General features: G+C 39.8%; 1 protein-coding gene across 1 annotated transcript; it reads right to left on the reverse strand.

The window, feature by feature from the left end:
- Nucleotides 1-1,434: 1,434 nt before the first annotated feature.
- Nucleotides 1,435-14,432, reverse strand: LOC139151497 (solute carrier organic anion transporter family member 2A1-like). The gene is made up of 8 exons (XM_070724335.1): nucleotides 13,780-14,432; nucleotides 7,495-8,243; nucleotides 6,613-6,885; nucleotides 4,786-4,966; nucleotides 4,358-4,499; nucleotides 3,849-4,045; nucleotides 3,389-3,453; nucleotides 1,435-2,663 (listed from the first exon to the last, which is right to left on the reverse strand). The coding sequence occupies exons 2-8, from the start codon at nucleotides 8,210-8,212 to the stop codon at nucleotides 2,347-2,349; spliced, it is 1,893 nt and encodes a 630-aa protein (XP_070580436.1). The 5' UTR covers nucleotides 8,213-8,243; nucleotides 13,780-14,432; the 3' UTR covers nucleotides 1,435-2,346.
- Between the last annotated feature and the right edge of the window lie 6,286 nt (nucleotides 14,433-20,718).

Genomic DNA, 20,718 nt, shown 5'->3' on the forward strand with positions numbered 1-20,718 from the left:
CATTTGTCATAGGAAAGCACGTCGGAATACGAAAAATAAAATTTATCAATAGGTCACAAATTAACATGATCATGTTTTTGCAGTCAGCAAAGGAGTAATTTTTGACTCTGCTACAGTTATGTACCGTCGTCATTCTGTACACTGAGTGACTAAGCACAAGTATTCTACCTTTCTTGGTAACACAAAAAGTTGAAAAAGGAGCGACTTTGTTCCTTTGATCTGGAAAAGTCTACTATTAGGCAAAACATTTAAACCCAATTCACCAAACTATTGGTCAAAATTGGTTTCGAAGATCGCCACCTTGAGTCGAAATAAGACATCGCCTTGTTCGGGCAAGGTGACTTGCTCACAAAAGTGTTAGATGTATTTGCATTTAATATCTGTAAATGCTGTTTTTGCCGGCATATTGATCCCCAATTACGTGCAACCCAATTACTCTGTATTGTGAAGTGGAATTAAAAGAATTAAACGGGCTGCAACATCTTTGTATCCCAATATCCGGGATTAGCATACTATATATCAACCGAGCATTTCTGCATGCAATGAGTAACTCATCGACCGGTGCAGAAAGTTCTGAAATTCTATGACTGCTGATTCTTTAAAGCAATATTTTTTTATTATGATTGGTGCTTATTATGGTAGGACTCAAATCAATATTTACCCTGAGAATCCTACTCTAAAAATATCAAAATCAAGTTATACCATACATATTTCTGAAAATTGATATGACCCTGTGAAATGATATATTCATCTAAAAACTCTTTGATAAGACAGACCAACTTCGAGCTTCATATCGTCATTTAAACTTGGTTCAAGTCTGTGATTTATAAATGTTTGAGTAGAGCGAATGCGTTGATTTGGGATCCTGTTTCATATGAAACGCGTGAGTGGGGTGAACGCGATGTATGGGGTCTACGCAATGCATGTGAGTTTCACCCGGAGAGTGAAGAAACTAATAACTACTGCGCAGGCTCAAAGGTAGACTCTCCACAGTCGCTGTGCCTTGTTTTGTGCGAGCCCACGATGGGCCTGCATTCGAAGGCTACGCTGTGCATGCAGCTGTGAGCACGCGCTGCCAGACACAGCGACTGTCGGTTTTGCAAGTATATGAATATTCATAAGGGTAGTGTCGTCAAAAGAAACACCTATCTAACTGGGCGGAGAACATTTTACTAGTAGCTGTAGACTTATATACGCAGTATGTTTTTATTTTTCAATTTAATTTTATTTGGCTATGGTACTTGACATTTGTTTTGATTAACGGGTGTGTGGAATTCTATAAAGTACCCGGATCAGGCAGAAATCCGACCGGTCGCTTGAAGAACGTCCAGACCCTGGGATTCGCGTCGCGTCTCTGAAGGGCGCGCGCGTGTTCCAACAGGGAAGAACGCGAATCGCAGGGTCTCTGCCAGACTAGCTCAAAGGCAACGCGTTCGATCGCTGGGAAAACCTGACCTGCCAAATTTCAAATAAGTTTGTATAAAATAGAAGAGACACTAGAGAAACTGTTGCCTATGATTTTATACTTTACGATGTATAACTTCATTAGAACCAAGCCCAATCTCCATTGTGCGCACGACAAATATCCCTGGCATTATAAAATCATACATTATCTACTGTGAGATTCTTTCTGAATCTTCCAAACAATATTTCATCAAAGATTTCATTTCTCGTGTTGCCAGTCTAAACAAACGGATTTTTTGCAGCGTGTTGCTATGGAAAAGATTGTACCTTCGGTTGTCACGATTTTCCAGCTTTAATAGACTGTCGTTTGTGCTGTCAAAGTAATAAATATTCGTGGCCACCTCGATGCTACGTGGTGATGGTGACTGATTAACAGGATTTGGCAGCCGGGATGTAAAGGATAATCTTACTATATTTCCTTAGTCTGAAATTGATGAGAAAAGTTGCAAATATGCGATCATTGCTTTAAAAAGCCCATTCCACTGAAACAAGGCGGTACCGATCGACCCTGTTTAAAAAGCATGGACAACCGAGTACTGTAACAGGGAAAACGATGTTACTTTGTTGAGTGTGTTAGCTTGTTCGCGTTTCGCTCTGCAGTTTAAAAAAACATAGTTTTTGAAAGCGATGTTTAATTTTTATGAAAATCGTTTCAGAGAACAGTAGGCTCTATACCTATTTGCAAACTTAATTTCCACCTGTCATAAAACCCCAATTTCTTATACTACTATTTATCACGGTCCCTCCACCGTATATTTATGTACCATTAATTTTGTCATTCTCACATGTTTTTTTATGAGAGGAGCTTAAACTCTGCCTCCCAGTCAAGTTCGTTTTTCTTTCGGATACGTGTATGGCCCATTGTGCCATCAACAAGCTGACCTAATGCTTTGTAAGCTTACTCTCTATCTCAGCACCGTCGCCGGCAAACAGTTTCTTCGGCTCCGCTTCTCTCCCATCGTTGTCTTTCGAAATGTAGCCCGTATTCCTGACTTTCCTTCTCCAAATGACGGCGGCTATCACAAGCAGGATGAACGACACTGACCTGACCAGGACAGTCAGCACACTCAAGTTCCGTCTGAGTGCATGGTTGTCGTAGACTTGGCAGTCTCCACGGACAGCGCCCCCACACAGGGTTTTCCATACAGTGCACGACATGTCAAACGCCTTGCCATAAAGTAGAGGTATCGGAATAGGCCCTATTAAACAAGAGATGAACTGAAAAATTAGGGAGGGGGCATCGGCATATCTTTATGAACACATGTGTTTTCCGTCCCCGAGGTGGTGTAAAAGAGAAGGTGCGTTCAGTGGTTTGTGCAGTGGTGAGCTAACTGCTGTAGGCCTAACGGCGGACGCGGTGACATCCCACAGATTCACGACATAGATTAGCTCCTGGCACGTAGCATAACCCCCTTCTCTGAATAGTGTAGGGAAGTTCTCTAGCGTATCAGTTCACAGATAACTGGGAAGTGAAAGATAAGCCCTCTGACGTTGCCTATGAAAATGTCCTACAGAATACAGCAAATCGTTTGTATTTGTTTATGTTTTGGTTTGAACATGATGCTGTTCTGTTTATCGGTGTTGAGACTCGTTCTTTTGACTGAGATCGCTTTCCTCATTGAAAGAAGGTTCGACAGCAAAAGTCCACAGAAACTTCGGAAACTTCGTTTCTTTTGAAATGTAAATTCTGATAAACCCATGTTTTGTTTGTTTTTAATTATCACTTCTTCATGAAACTTTGCCGGACCATTACATTTTGGGGCGGGTGGTAAAAAGGAAATAATGTCGGGGTAACAATGTTGAAATTCTTTTGATCTCGAAGATCGAACACAGAATTGACTTTACTCGACAGGAAAGACAAAAAAATGAACTATGGTGGTGAAAGGGTTAATCGACGAACAAATTGAAAAGAGCATTAACTTACCGAGAACACGCACAAGGAGGAAACGCAAGCCAATGGCAAACGATTTCTCCCGTTCCTCGACTGATCTGGAAACGATCACAGACGAAAAAGAAAAATAAGCGAAAAGAGGACGTTACGAAAATCCAGCCTATTATGACAGAGAGTCGCATCTCTTTTGTTTTCATGAGAACCTAAAGTCCTGTGTCCAACTGCCTACGTTGGAACAGGCGGTGATATTGCATGCGAAAACAATTTAACTTAAAATATTTTATCTCTTTTCTTGTTTTCGTTTGTACTCTTGTAGAATAAGTTATCAATCATTTAAAAAGTTGCGAACTCACTTTCATTTTCACTATTCTGCACTGGCTCCATATTCATAAAAATCAAAGAAATAACGTGTCTTCTCCGTTGTGTAGCGATAATCACGAAATTGATAAATTGACAGTATCCTTGTAATTCAACAGTCTATTCTCGCACTCACCGTAGGGCCAGCATCGTGCTCGGAACCTCTCTGCTTGCCATCAGCAGAGCCACCAGAGCAATGACGACAAGGAATGGATAAATGAGTGAACACGCCTCCGTTTCCTTGCAGGGACCCAGAGTCGCCATCCTGGTTGTGTTCCATCCGCTGCTATCGAACTTTGATATACAGCCACAGTTTGTGTAATTCCCTGTAAACTGAAAGCAACATAAGAAAACAAGATTATCATAATTCAAGGACTTTCAGTGATAAGTTGAAATTGATCATGCGCTTGAAGGGCAAGTAAGCTTGACATAATTGTTATATCGTTTAAAATTGGTTTTCACGCATGCATACGTACAGGTATATATATGTGCTTATAAAGGTGAGTGCTCGCGTCTGAGAGAGAGAGAGAGAGAGAGAGAGAGAGAGAGAGAGAGAGAGAGAGAGAGAGAGAGAGAGAGAGAGAGAGAGAGAGAGAGAGAGTCAAGTCAACTCAAGTCAACAATTTGCAAAACCTTTAATCTTACATTGTTGGAGCCCATTCCAATACATCCTGCGTGACAAGGTGAAGCGTAGGTATTTCCATCAGAACCACAGACTGGCTCAAATACATCAACTGAACAACCACAGTCTTCGTTGCATAGCCGGGTCTTGTCTATACCGTCTTTCCTGGAGATCAAAGGTGGTAAAGTGTGTTTAATAGTAAAATGTACCAATGAAATATTTATTATATCTGTTTCTGTCTCTCGGTCTTTCCTTGCGATCTCTCTTCCCCTCTCTGTCTGCTGTTTGTCTTTCTCAGACATTTGTACTTGTTTCATGAAATGTGTTTCGAGTGAAGGACAAAATATCTCTTCGTTAACATTCTCAAACATAGAAGATATGGTACCGTTAAAAAGATGAAGCTTCAGCAGACAAGGAAGTTGTTTTATAATAAAATTGGACCTAATCATACCCGACTCCAACGACAGGCTCGCTGTAACATCCGAAAGGATAGACGGCAGCAGATAGTACGACGCCCAATCCTAGGACAACGAGGTAGAACTTCAGAATACCCATTGGTTGGAGGTTAAATTTTTTGATGATGTATCCTGGCAGCAACAATCCAAGGCAATATGGTATAGTGCTAAACATCGCTGGTTAAAAAACCCAAACAAACGTATCATCAATCTTTACCAAATTGTGATGGCCACCGTGGAGTAGATAGTAGGCCCTACATCTCAGTTATTTTCTCCACAGGCTCATAGTTTCGCGAAAAACTTTTCTCTACAGTAATTGAGAGAGAGCAAAGTTTCTATGAAGCTTAATATTCAAAGTTTTAAGGCCGACAGTCCTGATCTATGCTATCTTTGATAGAAGTTAGGTCTGCAAAGGAATACACAGAGGTATATCTGCCATGATTGACAAACACAGTAACTGTAACGTTTATATATTATTGCCTGAATACATGGGTTTTATGTGTCCCAAAGCGGGTGACAATTTGCCCTACGCCAGGAGGGTAAATTGTCTCCTTCTGCGAAGGCACATAAACAGGCAACAATATTTTTATTACATGCCTCTTCACAGTTAACGCTATATGACATTTAGTTACATGCAAGGCATTTTCAAACAATTTTACCTTTATCGACCAACATCAAACAGATTTTAACGAAAGTCAAAAGAGCAAATTTTACACCAAGCGTTAAGCGTCTACTTTGACGTCGAAAACGTCGAAGGGCTTCACTGGAACAGGTAACCATAGAAACCGGTCAGTACATCGTTCACCGGCCCGCTAACTCCCCGGATCTTCCTATTCGAATTAATGCACTGATTTGCACTCACATCGAGGCATGTAATAAGCAAAGTTACGGTATGTTACATCAACAGGAAAGAATGACAACTTGTTGTCCAGGGGCTTCGAGACACTTGTTGCATAGCGAAACCTCTGTACCAGAACTTGCGAACAACAGTGGCGTACACTGGATTTTCTTCATGGAGGTCGAAAAGTTCGCATCACTGGCAATTTCTTTGGGCATTTTATGGCTCTGGCCTAACCGCAAAGGTAGCTTGAAAGATTCAGTCGTAGATTAGGTGTCATACCAGACTGACCCTTTCAGTCTACTGCGAAAGTTGAAGCCACTGGTATGATCATTCTTAACAACATCTTTGTTGTGACTTGACACGAATTTTACAAGGACTACGCCTAAAGTCTTCATAAATCTACGCATACCTGCATATAGATTTGCATTTACCACCGACAGACCAAATTGAAGCTGAAGGATTTTTGCGATTAATATAAGAAGTCCAAATGTGGTGCCCATGTCAAGGGCGTATGCAATGATCACGACCATGTAGTATGGATTTTTGAGCAATTTCCATGTCATCTTCAGAAAACCTATAATGTAATGAAAAAGACAAGGTGAAATGGCGTTTAAAATTGACGTCTTGGGTTTCTCTTAGACTTAGAGGCACTGGTTGTTTAGCAGTTTTATCCAAATGGAAGACGATTAAAGGGCTAGTAACTTTTACTTTTGATGATTGTCCCCAGGATGTTTATTCTTTGAGTCAACTCTTGTTCTACTCGCAGTGGAACAAGAAACTGTAGTTGACGTTATTGTCATGGTATTAGATTGTCTACCAGAGCAACTTCGCCAGCCAAGTGTATTTATTTGGGACGATAAACACGATGCTACTGGGACGATGCTAAAAGCACACCAAAGTGCAGTATCTTGACGTTACTTATTACGCCTAAGACAACAATAACTTTGCCTGAGATTGCATCAAAGACACACAAACTGCTTACCAATTTCTTGATCACTCTTCTTCCTCTGTTGTTTAACATCGCTGCCGACTTTCAAAGTCCCCGGTGTTAAAAAGTACAGCGGGGAGACGAGAAAGAACGCAGCTGCTCCCAAGACGAGTCCTAACCACCAGGCACCAACCCATTTTGAGTCGGAGGGCTTCAAGTCGATGGAGGAAACGTCCACTCTATTGAAATCCACGTAGATAGACAAACAAGCAGCGCCGACCAGATACCCAACAGCTGGTCCTAGCCCCCACATCATGTATACTATACCTTGAAATAGAAAGAAGTCCAGTGCATGCAATTTGTAGCTAAATGCCCTCGGTGTCTTTAACCTTTTCCCGAATTTTGTAGTCGTGATTTACGCTTATTCTTCGTTGAAAGCAAAACACTTGAATAGACAGTTCAAAGTCGAAAGGAGAGTTGACAAACACACCATCATCTAGATAGGAAAATATAAACTTCAGAGATGCTTCGACATGAATGGAGTCTCATATATTATATCACAGTCGACATCCCTCCACCGAATGGACTGTAATTAAACATGAAATGTCAAACATTTTTTTACTTTATTGATTTATTCAATTTTAGCTTTCGTTCACTGTTGTTCTTTACACTTACATGTAAGGAGAGGGGGTCGTTTGAACTGCACTGAAAGTCGTATCAGACCAATGTAAACAGTTTATCCAAAATTTTGTCATAATGTACGTAGTAAATTTTTATGTTGCAGCTATGTTGACGTTCTGCATCTAGATATCGTGTGCGAAATACATTGTTTGTAGACGCGAAAGTCGCACAGACGCAATTCCTACACCCCACCTCATCCGTCCCCGTTAAGTTTGCCTGACAATTGAGCTGTTACTCAGCAGAGAGAATACGTACCCAAATACAACGCCGATCTTCGATGGGTGGCATGATCGTCGATGTAAGAAATGCCAAGAGTTAGGAAAGGGCTGTATCCAGCCCCAACTACTGTCACTCCGATGACAATTAAGGTATAAGCTACCGTGCTTTCTGTTGTCCTCTGCTTGTCCGTGCTGTCGCATCCTAAATCCATCTGGGTAGAGGCATTCGGGGATTTCTCACCATCGGCGATAGGGGCGTAAGGTCCTGGAGAGCTCGGTAAGGTTGAGAGACACAGCTTTCCTGCTACGCTCGCATTTGCTTGGGTAGCTCCTGCCGTGGAAAGGCTTTCATATCTGTAAGGTTCCAAAACGAAGTGTGGAGAACAACCCACCAGCAAACCAATACCTATACATATCACGCCAGCGCCCATCCAACGTGGGCGATTACTCCCAAGATGACCTCCAAAGTATGCCACGGGAATGACGCTGAGAAGAGTTCCTGCGTGCCCCATACTCACCAGAACGGAAAGCTGTGAAGCGCTGAGACTGTATCGTTTTTCCTGCGTTGTCATGGTGCTGGCGGCGTACATAATCATCGTGCCGTGGAGGAATATCGTCACCGTAAGACTTGCCACAAAGCAACGGATATCGCTGAAACAAAGCATGTTCCGTTTTCCATCTGTAGGGAACTCCTCCATTTCAACATCGCTGACGTCACCATTTTGAGATCTGACGTTTTTATTGCTTCGAGACATCCTGGTTGATAAATATCTGGATCTCTACAATCTTGTAAAAAAGTAATTAGGTGTACGTGACTATTACATTACGAATCATTACGAAATCCCGTAAGCCTAACTATTCAGTGTAATTCTTCTACTCCGTCAGTTTTTAGTTGATCACACCTTTAAAAAAATGCTTTCATTTATCTTCTGACCGAGTTCTGAACCTTTGGACAGAATTCATCTCTTGCATACATCTCTTTACGGTTGCTTTCTCCTAAGGAAAAGCTTTACTTAAACGATGCCACTACTGCTGCTACCAACATCTTCACTGCTAGTACTTTCAAAAGCTAAATCCTCTCTGCCCCCTCTCTCTCATATTTGTATTCTCCCCCTCTATCATGTCTAGATTATCTTTTTCTTCCTATGTATCTCTCTCTCTCCTATGTACCCCTCTCTCCCCTCTCTCTCTCTCTCTCCTCTCTCTCTCTCTCTCTCTCTCTCTCTCTCTCTCTCTCTCTCTCTCTCTCTCTCTCTCTCTCTCTCCGCAAAAAGTATACAAATGTCCTTGTGAGAAACAACAGTGCTCGATGGCCAAAACAAGTGTTACAAACAAATAACAAAAATTACCTCAAGTACGAAGTAATACTGGTTGTTACTAAAGGTTCATGCCTCCAGCAATTGCCAGACATATAGCCTCTCTTTCTCTGTTTTTATTGATTATGTAAGGCTGGGACGTATCATTCTACGGTATTAGGTAGTGCTGAAATTCGATAGATTTTTTCCCTGTGGCGACACTTTGAGACCAACTCAAAGCGTTAACAAGTATTTTATGTGTTATATACATATATATATATATATTATATATATATATATATATATATATATATATATATATATATATATATATATATATATATATATATATATATATATACGAGCAGGACGTAGATTGATGTCTTCATCGGACTGGCAGAGTGCTCAATAGTTGAACTAGAGCTATAGGTAGATGAAAGTCCGGAGCTGGATTATTAGATTAAAACATTTATTCGCTACTCAGAGTTTCGTGCATCTTGCGATGCAGTCATCAGGCAACTGCCAAATACAAACCAATACATTCTAGAGTAATGAGAAAATAGAACAAAGGCATTCTGAATGGAACATATCGTGATGCGCGTATTTACGCGCGCGTATACGTGTTTAATTTATGTGGGATAGTAAACACGTATACGCGCGCGTAAATACGCGCATCACGATATGTTCCATTCAGAATGCCATAGTATGGAAGACCGGTCACGACATGCGACATGCGACCTGCGACTTCAAAACTGCGACCTGCGTCCCGCGAGTTTGAAACATGCGACCTGCGACTTCGGCATTTAGACCTAGGTGTAACCTGCGACTTCACAACAGCGACCTGCGTGTTTGTCAAACTGCGACCTGCGACTTCACAACTGCGACATGCGACAACAACACGTAACGTTTCATGGTGTTTTCCTCAGTATTAGATTGGAGGCGTCTTGCGTGAACTTTAATCCTTTGAGCGCCAAAGTCTATTTTGTCCCCTTTATATAATAAAACCCTGTCAATTTTTCTCCAATTTTTGCAAAAAAATTGGGAAAAACCTGTAGCCAATGAAATGTGATGTCGATTTGGTCCAAAATTATCAAAATTACAGAAAAATCATACAATTGGTAAAATTTTGCACTAAAATTTTGGTGGGAGAAAATTACAGCGCTCAAAGGGTAAACGTGGAAAGGAGATTTAACGTTCAACATCGATCAATTAATAAGCCATTGCTTTCGCTTTGGTAAATCGTTCACCAAGTCTGGCAAAACTCAATTCATGTACACACCAGTTCACTCATTTTCATCTGGAGAGATAATTTTATGACGGAAATGTTGACAGTCCGTGTTAATGCATGGAAAATAATATGCTACGTGATAGGCATTTATATGTTTATATTATAATTTCAAATTATTTTAGATATTCTTCGTCTGCCTTACCTCGCTTCTTTCCTTATGTTATCGACAAACTTTTTGATTTTTAGAAATCTCTGGTATTATCCTCATTTCACTGTGGTATAACCATCTAGCTGTCTGTTTAATTCATCAGTTGTCCCCCTTGTATCATAACTGCGTCAGTGTCATTGCAAACATTCGAATTTTCAGTTATTGTCGTTCATTTTCTAACATTTCCAGTTTTGTTCCAATTCTATAGTGATTGATCATCGGATGTTGCCATCTTTTCGTCTAATTTCATTTTTACTTTTCGTCAAAAAATCGAATTGATCCAACTTTTGTTCAGTTGGAAAATAAAAATATTCTTACTGGTTAACTTCGGACTACATTGTCTACACAAATAACATATGCAAAGTAAAGCAGTTAAAATAATACTGATTTTGACAGAAGTGCAAACATATTTGCTAACCATGAATAGCCAGAGACCGACTCAAGTTCTTTATAGATAACGCGAGTTAAAACTGTAAAACAGGACATAATTAAACCCTCCTACAATCCTATTTTCAGTCTTTAAGCCTAATATGTACATACTATAATATGTACATATATTATTTTTTGTGTGTATATAATATTTTAGATCATGTAGGCAGGAAAGTTCCAGAAACTATTAAACACTGATGTAGACGTTTAAGGTAGTACGCTACCATTCTATATAGGAGAGCGCCCTCTTTTGTGCAGAAGATGTACATGTTCCTTTTAGACTACCTAACCTGGTGAGCGTGAATAATAGGACAAAATGGCAAATAATCATGCTAGTGACCTTATAATATTTCTTTCAGAAGTTTTTATGAATCAAAACAACCAAAATTATATTTTTGCACTGAAAAATCGACAGTAATTTTTATTTTGAAAGATCAGTAGAGAATAATTAACAATTATAGCTCTGATATAATATCAGTAAGCTAGAGGGTCAAATCTCAGGTCTAACAAAATTCACCTTTTTTCGTCACTTTTTGCTGTTTAGTAAGAAAATTTGCGCGGTGACCCCAACTTTTTTTGCTTCTAAATCAAAGAACACTGTCTGTTTGATAGATATTGCTGTACTTTTTAACATTTTGAAAATTATTTTGTGCATTTACATGAAGTTTATATTTTTAAAAAAGACTAATTTTACAGTCAAATGATAAATTTAGGGTCTAATATTTAATTTTTAAGACAAAACATCACAAATTTTAGTTGATTGTCCTAATTCAGCTGTCCTGGCAATGCAAAAATGTGGTATGCACACTGGGATCTGTTAATCGTTTGCGATAAAATATAGATTCTGCTGGTAAGTGCAAATTTCGCAAAATGGGAGATTTAGTGGTTTTCTGTCAATTTTGGCACGTGTTTTGTCAAAAATTTTGCATGGGTACCTCATATTTTTTTCATATCTTTGCAATGTACACATAAAAATTATTTCAGAAAAGTCAACTTCAAGAATGTCCCAACATATTTTGGAATGGTAGCGTACCTCCTTAAAACCCTATTGCTATTGCATTATTTCAGATCGGTTTGCCTTTCGTAGAAGGAAAATAAATTTGTGCTCTTCGTTTGTGGAAGTCTCTACCGTCACAGCTTCATGCACTTCTATCGCTGGTTGAATTCTTTCGCTGGCCGATTTTTGCGTAGGCCAGCGGTGCGAAAATAATGCTCTGGTCGCGAGAATGCGGTAAACCGGCTGTTTTAATATAGTGCAAAGGTGTCCCTCGTGTTTTTCAGGCTCGTGTTCAGAGCAATGGTGCGAACAAATCAAGACTGATATCGCAGTTTGACAAACACGCAGGACGCAGGTCGCTGTTGTGAAGTCGCAGGTTAGGCCTACACCTTGTCTAAATGCCGAAGTCGCAGGTCGTATGTTTCAACTCGCAGGACGCAGGTCGCAGTTTTGAAGTCGCTGGTCGCATGTCGCATGTCGTGACCGGTCTTCCATACATTTGTTCTATTTTCTCATTACTCTAGAACCCCATGGCGAGAGAGTGCAAGCGCGCCGTACCAGCAGTATTTGCACGAGTGTTTGCGGGGGATCCGGCGGTCGTGCTTTCACGGGCGCACAGCCGGATTCAACGCAAACACGAGTGCAAATACCCCAGGTACGGCAAGCTTACTCGCTCGCCATGGGGTTCTGTTATTATTACATATGTTTCCCCCTGTTTATTTTATCGAGAAAACAAAGGAACTAAAAACACAAGCGAACACATTTTAAATAGTTTACGCGACACACATTGAAAGACAAGGATCACGCGCTGTTCTGTTCATTTGCATGCAGGTATGGAATAATGTTTTTGGTATTTGCACTGCAGTGCAAATACCGGTAGTACGCGCGCGCTTCGATGCAAGTAAACTGTGGTACATGTGTAGTAATGTATATAACACAAGTACGTGTATCGCATAACCAATCGCATCATTTGGCACCCGCATCACATCACGATCACATCGGCATCGCATCGCATACATATCGCAGTGCCGATTGGTCGCATCAGCATCACATCAATCATGGTTTGCACTGATCGCATACGAGTCGTGATCGCTTGCGCATTGATCGTTGCTTGTGAAATCGCATCAATGTTGTAAACTTGCATCATTTTAGGGAAATATCGAGGTACTCTTTGTATCTTGATAAGTATGTGAGAAAGAATATCAGAGTTTGCACTCCAAGTCCTTTGTAAAAGGCTGAATACTCCGAGGAACATACTCAAAGTATAGAAATAATCGAATCGTACGTCAACAGACATTCCAAAACGTTTTACAGCAAATCTTTCATCGATATTTATTGGGAAATTTACAATAAAGTGCCAAGCAGTTGCCTGATCTTACAGTATTATTCAAGTGTATTGACTTTAGAAATTACATGAACAATGTATTTATGTGAAGAATTTAAGTAAGACTGTCCTGTCAATTTAGTAACAGAAGTCAGTCAACCTTGCAAGTCTTGCACATTGAATTTCAGGGCCACATGTAGTTTTTCTATGGCTGCAATTTTTTATGCTATGACTTTGAGTTGTGAGACCATGCTTACGCCAAATAGGAAATGTACAATTTTGCCAATGGGTTAGAATATGGCGCGTTTTGTGCGCCGTTGGGAACTTATATCTAAATCGGCTAGTAGACAATTGTTAGCAAAAGATCTCATTTTGGTAATATTTTTTTTGAGTTGCCATAGAAAGTATCCAGAATTGAGTTGTACCTCAAACAAAATGGGGAGTTTTCTTTGGTAGAGCATGGATATGATGAGACTTTCGAAAGGATTGGATCCAAATTATGTATGGGACTCTTTTCGAACCGACTACTCGAATCAAAAAAAATATCAACGCACTGGTAAGTTACGTTTTTTCGACATTCCTGACATATAGTTTAGTTTTGTAATAGAGGGATAAGCATTATCAATCTGATTAAAACCAGATGTAGAGTAGGGCGACGTCTGTTGTACTGGTAAGCGACAGCTAGCAAGAGAATACCGCTCAAGTATAACAGACGTCGCCGTACTCCACATCTGATTTTAATCAGATTGCGGCATTTATAAGCTTGTAGGGGAAACAGCAACAAACATAAGTGAACCGCTTGGGAGATCATTATGGCACCTGTAAGTGAAGTTATGCTTACCAAAGTACTAGGATGAGGAGTGATTCGTCCGCAGTCTTCGGGTAATGGGGCCCGAATGAGTAACTATGCGTATCCAGTCACCATCGTACATGTAACTCCGTGCAAAAAGTACCCTTATTTTTGGCAGAAACTAGACACCATGGATCGATTGCTACCAAGGTGACATTCTGGAACACAGATGTTTATACTGTGAGATTGCACAAAAGTGCTGGGTGTTTATCGGATATATTTTACGAAAATAGAACAGAGATGTTGATATAAACATAAAAATCCTGGCATTACCGGCGTATCCGAAAAGAGTGTGCGCGGATTCATTAACAACCTCGAGGCCTGGTATTTATCATCACAACACGCGAAGAACTCCATGAAGACGGTGCGATAGCTGCAACGGAAGTTAACCCGTCAATACAGAAGGAAACTATGACTGAGTTGCCCCGAGCAAGATGAACAACCCAATGATTAACGTTATGAAAATCTACCTCAGTAGCAAAAGAGGTACCCGTCTTTTTAAGAGCATTGTCCTGTAGTCTGGTGTCAGCTCCGAACAAATGAATCCATGTGTATAGGTCAAACCAATGTGGTAATCGATTATGAGTTGACCTTATGGAATATTATAGTTGTAAAGTGTAGAAGGAATAAACGCAATAGGCACGATGTTATAGTTACTCTGCGAATTTTCATCAAAAGATTTCAGATTTCACATCACCTGGACGTGATTGGTCACTCCGAAACGACAACTTGACATCGGATTTAAAGTTGGTTCCATTGTCTTTAAATATATGTCCAGGATTGATGTCACCTTGGTAATCGTTATTTTGGAGTTGCCGTAGAAAGTATTCAAAATGACTAGATGCTTATTGAGTAGGCATTTATATAAAGTGGCGCACTTTGTTGAAAAGAATGAATGTGTTAGAGTTTTAGAATAGCTCTGATCGCGATTTCAGGTTTGTTATAAATGTTACAAAATGTAGCTGCACGCGCGATATCGAACGTCGATGCCTGAAATTCGGACATATTTTGTTGTTGCATGCACGGCTGTTGTTGCAGCTTGTAGTCTGAGCCATTGATACAAATCATGTGTGACCTTTAGTATCCATTGTAACAATAACAAGTTTTATTTTCGTCGTTCTTGCGGAAAATGAGGACAAATATTTATTTTTGGATATTAATGAGAGAAAACTGACGTCATTTGCGATCAGCGCTATTCGGCTAGGAAAACGATTACACAACACTTAGGGGATTAGTCTATAACCTCTATGCACAGCCAAAGAGTTGAGATGTGGGGTGAGAATTTCTCGGTGAAAATCGCTAGCTAAAGGTGTCTTTTGTAGGCAGCTATTCGCTCGATGCAATGCGTTTGCGAGGGCAATGCTTTTGTGGATGTACACAGCATAGGAGACTACATCAGGTATGGTGTTGCTGAAATTAATGCTAATATGGCCTCTGGTACTTACGGTATCTGTGATGAATGCGTTGTTAGCGTTTATTGGGGGGGGGGGGGGGAACGTCATTCATCTGCTATAGCTATCTCGCCTAGCTAAGGCTCTATACCTACACAGAATCGTGCTGACGTCCGAATAGGTCGACACGAACACTGGGAATTTATGGTGTAAATTGAAATTTGAAAATTTAATAAAAGAAAATTACCCTAGCACTTACGTTCTAACTTCTAGCTAGATAAAAATGGCCTAATTAACCAATAGTGCGAGGGTAGCGGAAACCAAAATAAGGCGTTGAGGAGGAAAGTGCCAAGCGGTTGTCCGGTCTTGCGCACGGTCCCTCCGAGGAGGGACCGTGTCTTGCGTCAAGGGATCTGCTCCAACGTCAATCCATTCTCTCTTTCTCTCTATCCTTTTTATCCTTATTGTCACCTATTTTTAAGGATTCTTTTATACCAAGAGCTATTTTAAACTACAATTTTAAATCAAGCAGAGCAGATTTTTAAGCAAGTTTGTTTTCTTCACATTTTTGTGTTTGTGTGTGAACGTGTTTGACTTTTTGTTTGTTGCCGGATTGCTTTTAAGCATATATTGTAATTTCTCTACGGAGATCAATAAAGTATTTTATTTTATTTATTTATTTATTTATTCATTTATTTATTTATTTATTTATTTGTTTGTTTATTTATTTATACCCGAACGTTTGCACCAGTCACGTTATGAATACTTAATTGGCGTGGGCTGTGGGCTAATCGGAAAAGAAACCCTGTCCGAGACGAGACGACCCGGTCACATATTCACAAACATGCAGCAAAAAACGTTTAGGCCCAGTCCTTTGCACTAATATTCTGAATATTGTATCAGTGCGAATTAATATGTTCAAAAGATTGTATCAGACAGACAGTGCACGTCAAAGAGTTTACCAGGACCTGCATATCTACAGCTGCAATAATTGTAATCCACGGGTTGTACGCTAGCTTTTTTCTGTGGCGTTGTGTAGCGCCTACGGGCCAGCGCTACACAGACAACATAGTCTGTGGTGATTGTCGCAAAGAAGAGGTGGTGGCTGTATGCGTCCGAGTACATTTGAATTTCTCGCCAGGGCCACGTAGAAGTAGATGAAATATGCAGTATCTATATGTCCATTTTGCACAGTACCCAACACTGGATTTACAGAACCTCAAGTAAAGTGTATCAGATAAAAGAGTCTGATGCAAAGTGTCTTTCTTAACTAAGGCCTCTGTGCAATCGTTTCATAGCTTTGAATCAGAACGAACGCTACCAAATAAGGGTGAAAAATTCATGGTTTATGTGCATGCAAGTGACATGTGAAGCACAAGATATCTATAACACTTAGCGGTCCGGTTGAGAATAAGAATAAAAGTGGACAACTATTTTCAACCCATGGGAATATCATTTCCAAGCTCTTTGTTTAATTCAAGTTTGTAACGATACTATGAACAAGTTTCAACAAATCAAACTTTTTATCCTGGAATATTCAGTATGCTGTGTACAAGATTCAAATACGTCCGCATATAATTTGTAATCGTGATAGATCTTCAACTCTGTTTGCAGCCAGACAAGATAAACATTCAGTGAAACATTTTACGATCTGTACCAAGAAATGTAGTTCCATACACTAGTGTAACATGCATGGCTTAACATACATGGCTTAATATACATTGTTACTAATAGTTTGGACTCGCGCAGACTTTTGCAGTGATATCTTAATTTGCGGCGCCTTTCGTATAGATGAGAAAAGCCGCTTTCCCTTACAATGTGGCAATGTTTATTTGTCATGGGAAAGCAAGTTGGAATAGGGAAAAAATCAAATTTGTCTATAGGACACAAAAATAATCATGCTTACATTCAGCAAAGGGGTAATTTTTTTACTCTGCTGCAGTTTGCCGTCGTCAATTTGTACACTGAGTAAGTTTACGCAAGTATACCATGTTTTCTAGGTATCAGGGGTAAAAAAGAGCGACTTTGTCCCTTTAATATGAAGTAATAAATTGTCATCTTCAAACTCCAATCTTCCAAACAAATTTTTATCAAAAAACTTCATTTCTCGTGTTGCCAGTCTCAATAAACGGCTTTTGTGCAACGTGGTGCTAGGGTCAAGATTTTCCAACTTCGATTGCCAAGATTTTCCAACTTTAATAGACAGTCGTTTGTGCTGTCAAAGTAATAAACAATCATTGCCACCTCGATGCTAGGTGGTGGTGGTGGCTCATTAACATGACTTGGCATCCGTGATGTATAGGATAATCTTACTATGTTTCCTTCATCTGAAGTTGATGAGAAAAGTTAGCTGCAAATATGCGATCATTGACTTTAAAAAAAGTTCCTCTGAAACCACTATGGTTGACCCTGTTTAAAACACATGGACAACAAACTACTGTAACATGGGGAACAATGCCATTTGTTGAGGTGAACTCAGTCTTATGTTGTTTTCATGTTGTTCTGCAGTTAAAAATAAACATAGCTTTCGAAAGTGATATGGCTTTCAAGAACTTAATTTTATACCTATTTTAACAGGCTCAATTTCCACCTGTCATAATACCTAAATTTTATACAACAATTTTTATACAATTAATTTTGTCAGTCTCGCATGCTTTTTATGATTGGACCTTAAACTCTATCTCCCAGTCGCGGTTAGTTCAAAGACTTCATTTTACTCTGGATTAAATGTATGATCCATCACTGTCACCAGCACGCTGACCTAATTCTGTGTACTCTCCATCTCAGTACCATCGCCGGCAAACAGTTTCTTCGCCGCCGCTTCTCTCCCATCGTTGTCTACCAAAGTGTAACTCGTATTCTTGACTTTCCTTCTCCAAATGATGGCAGCGATCACAAGCAGGGTAAGCGATACTGACCTGACCATGACGGTCAGCACACTCAAATTCCGTCTGAGTGCATGGTTGTCATAGACTTGGCACTCTCCCCGGACAGCGCCCCCGCACAGGGTTTTCCATACAGTGCATGACATGTCAAACGCCTTGCCATAAAGTAGAGGTATCGGAATAGGCCCTATAAAGACAAGGAACAAACTAAACTTTTTATGAGCACATGTGTTTTCCGTCCCCGAGGCTGTGTGAAAGAGGCTTGTTCAGTGGTTAGCTAACTGTGGAGGAGAGAGATAGGCTCCTAGCCCCGAACGTAGCATAACCCCATTCCTCTAAGTAGTATAATGGAGTTCTCGGGCGTAACAGTTCACAGATCACTGGCAAGTGAAAGATAAGCCCTTCGACGTTGCCTGTTAAAATGTCTGACAGAGTACAGCATATCGTTTGTATTTATTTTTTTGTTTGAAAACGAGGCTGTTATGTTCATCTGTTCTCGCTCTATTGAGTGAGATCTCTATTCCTCATTGAACGAAGGTTCGACAGCAAAAGTCCACAGAAACTTTGGAAAGCGTGTGTTTCCAATTTCTCCGACAACCCTTGTTCGTTTTGTTTTTAAATTATCGCTTGTTCAAGAAGCTTTGGGGCAACAGAATCAAAATGTAAGTTATTGCAAGGCCTATGGTAGCATGTACCTCGAAAAAGGTTTCAAGGTTTTGCTTGAACGTTCCACACAGAAAAGCTTTGAATATTCTCCCATAACTGAAGCCTCATTATAGCTGTATCTTTTTTGCCATTTTTTCTAAAAGATGGTTTCAAATGAAATGCAACTCAAATCTAATGCAAAATTTTTTTGCCATTTTTTCTAAAAGATGGTTTCAAATGAAATGCAACTCAAATCTAATGCAAAATTCTTACCGAAGTTTTGCCATAGAATGTTGTTCAAACATTGGCGATTTACGTACAACTTAGATTACTGGATAATGTTCGACTTTCAACTCAAACAGCTTACTTTAAACATTTATTGCTAAGCTCCAATGCACATCTTTTGATGAATACAAAGCCTTACATGGATATTCCATCCTGTCCTATCTAATATAGCCACGCCGTCGCGCAAGTGTATAAATTCAATCGACCAAATCCATCACCAAGGATTGAAACAGTGACGTTTTCAGAGACCATACGGCTTAATAACGGGAAGCTAAAAAGATCTCTCTGAACATTGGATGGTATTTTTGGTAACTTAAATGCCTAAAGATACAGTTTAATGAGACTCTATGAATACAAATCAAGAGTTATGCAAATTTTGCTATTATAGAATCGAATTACCTGAAACTCACGAATATTTAAATGATCAGGTGCAGACGTATCGTGTGTTAACTCTGAAGGTTAGGATAAAATTTCGATTTTCACAAAATTAAAACAAGATGATCAGCTCTGTATTTGCCATACAGGCTAAAAATGAATCCTGCTAAGCAGCACACCAGCGAAGAACTAATCGGAAAGATGTTAGGGAACAAATATTTCCCGGGTGCATTTTACCTTAAATTCAGTCGTTTCATAATCCGGGACTTGTTTTCAGTGTTTTGTCTACTATATGCTGTACCTGAGAAGAAGTTCAGGTTATTGGAGACCCTAACACCCGGTACCCATGCAGCTAGAATTTGACGAATCGAGAATAGACAAAACTGTCATCCGATTTAACGAACCATTTTTTTTTATATTACCGTGAACGGAGGTAATTTTTTATTTGATTTTTCCACCAGAAAGATAAGTCGATGCTGATTTTTCCTATTTGTAGGTCGGACTAAGACATCTAGTGGGGTAAAAAAAGGAAATAATTTCGGAGTAAAAATGTTGAAATTCTTTTTTATCTCGAAGATCACAAACAAAAAATGTATTCACTTGACAGGAAAAAGAAAAAAGAGTGGATTATTGAAAAAAGTAGCCTGGACACTCTATCTTACATAAACGTAAGTTTGTCAAATGTTGAAGAATGGGTGCAAAATCGTATATCTTTATTCTGTCCACGCTATCGAAGATCTAAATAGGTTTTAGCCAATAGATTTGATCAATGGAAGGGGCTTAACCTGTTCACATCCGATTCCCTGTAAACAGTTCCACAATGACAATGGGTTTTGGCCAAACCATGGTGGAGAAAAGGTTAATCGACTAACCAATTGAAAAGAGCATTAACTTACCGAGAACACGCGCAAGGAGGAAACGCAGACCAATGGCAAACGATTTCTCCCGTTCCTCGACTGATCTGGAAACGATCACAGACGTACAGAAAAAAACCCATTATTGTATATCAAAATATGAAAACGTTGCCTTCCTAGCTATTGTAAATGATGATGCGACAGTATTCAAAGTTAAAGGTACCCAATCATATGAGCATATGCATCAAGTTTCACCAAGGAAATGGCGAAGAGATGAAGTTACGAAACTCCAGCCTACTATGAATGAGAGTCACGTCACGGTGCTTAAAGGTATACTGCCACCTGTTCCAATTTTGCTAAAGTTGCCATGGAAAGAGAAAAGCTAACCAATCACAGATTTTAAGCGGGTGGCCGCTTTTTAAAAACAGCGCCCTCATATGGGCATTTTGAATAGCAAGGAACGCCCCTTTGACCAGGTATGGGCATATTTAGATT

This window comes from Ptychodera flava, chromosome 15, assembly GCF_041260155.1.
Source record: "Ptychodera flava strain L36383 chromosome 15, AS_Pfla_20210202, whole genome shotgun sequence".
Taxonomy (NCBI): domain Eukaryota; kingdom Metazoa; phylum Hemichordata; class Enteropneusta; family Ptychoderidae; genus Ptychodera; species Ptychodera flava.

Bases quoted from the DNA above. Each gene is read 5' to 3' on its own strand.
- LOC139151497 (XM_070724335.1), bottom strand. From the start codon at position 8,212: ATGTCTCGAAGCAATAAAAACGTCAGATCTCAAAATGGTGACGTCAGC. The intron at 6,886-7,494 runs GTACGTATTCTC...TTCTATTTCAAG, and splicing joins AAGATCGGCGTTGTATTTGG to GTATAGTATACATGATGTGG. The intron at 4,967-6,612 runs GTAAGCAGTTTG...TTTTTTAACCAG, and splicing joins GAAGAGTGATCAAGAAATTG to CGATGTTTAGCACTATACCA.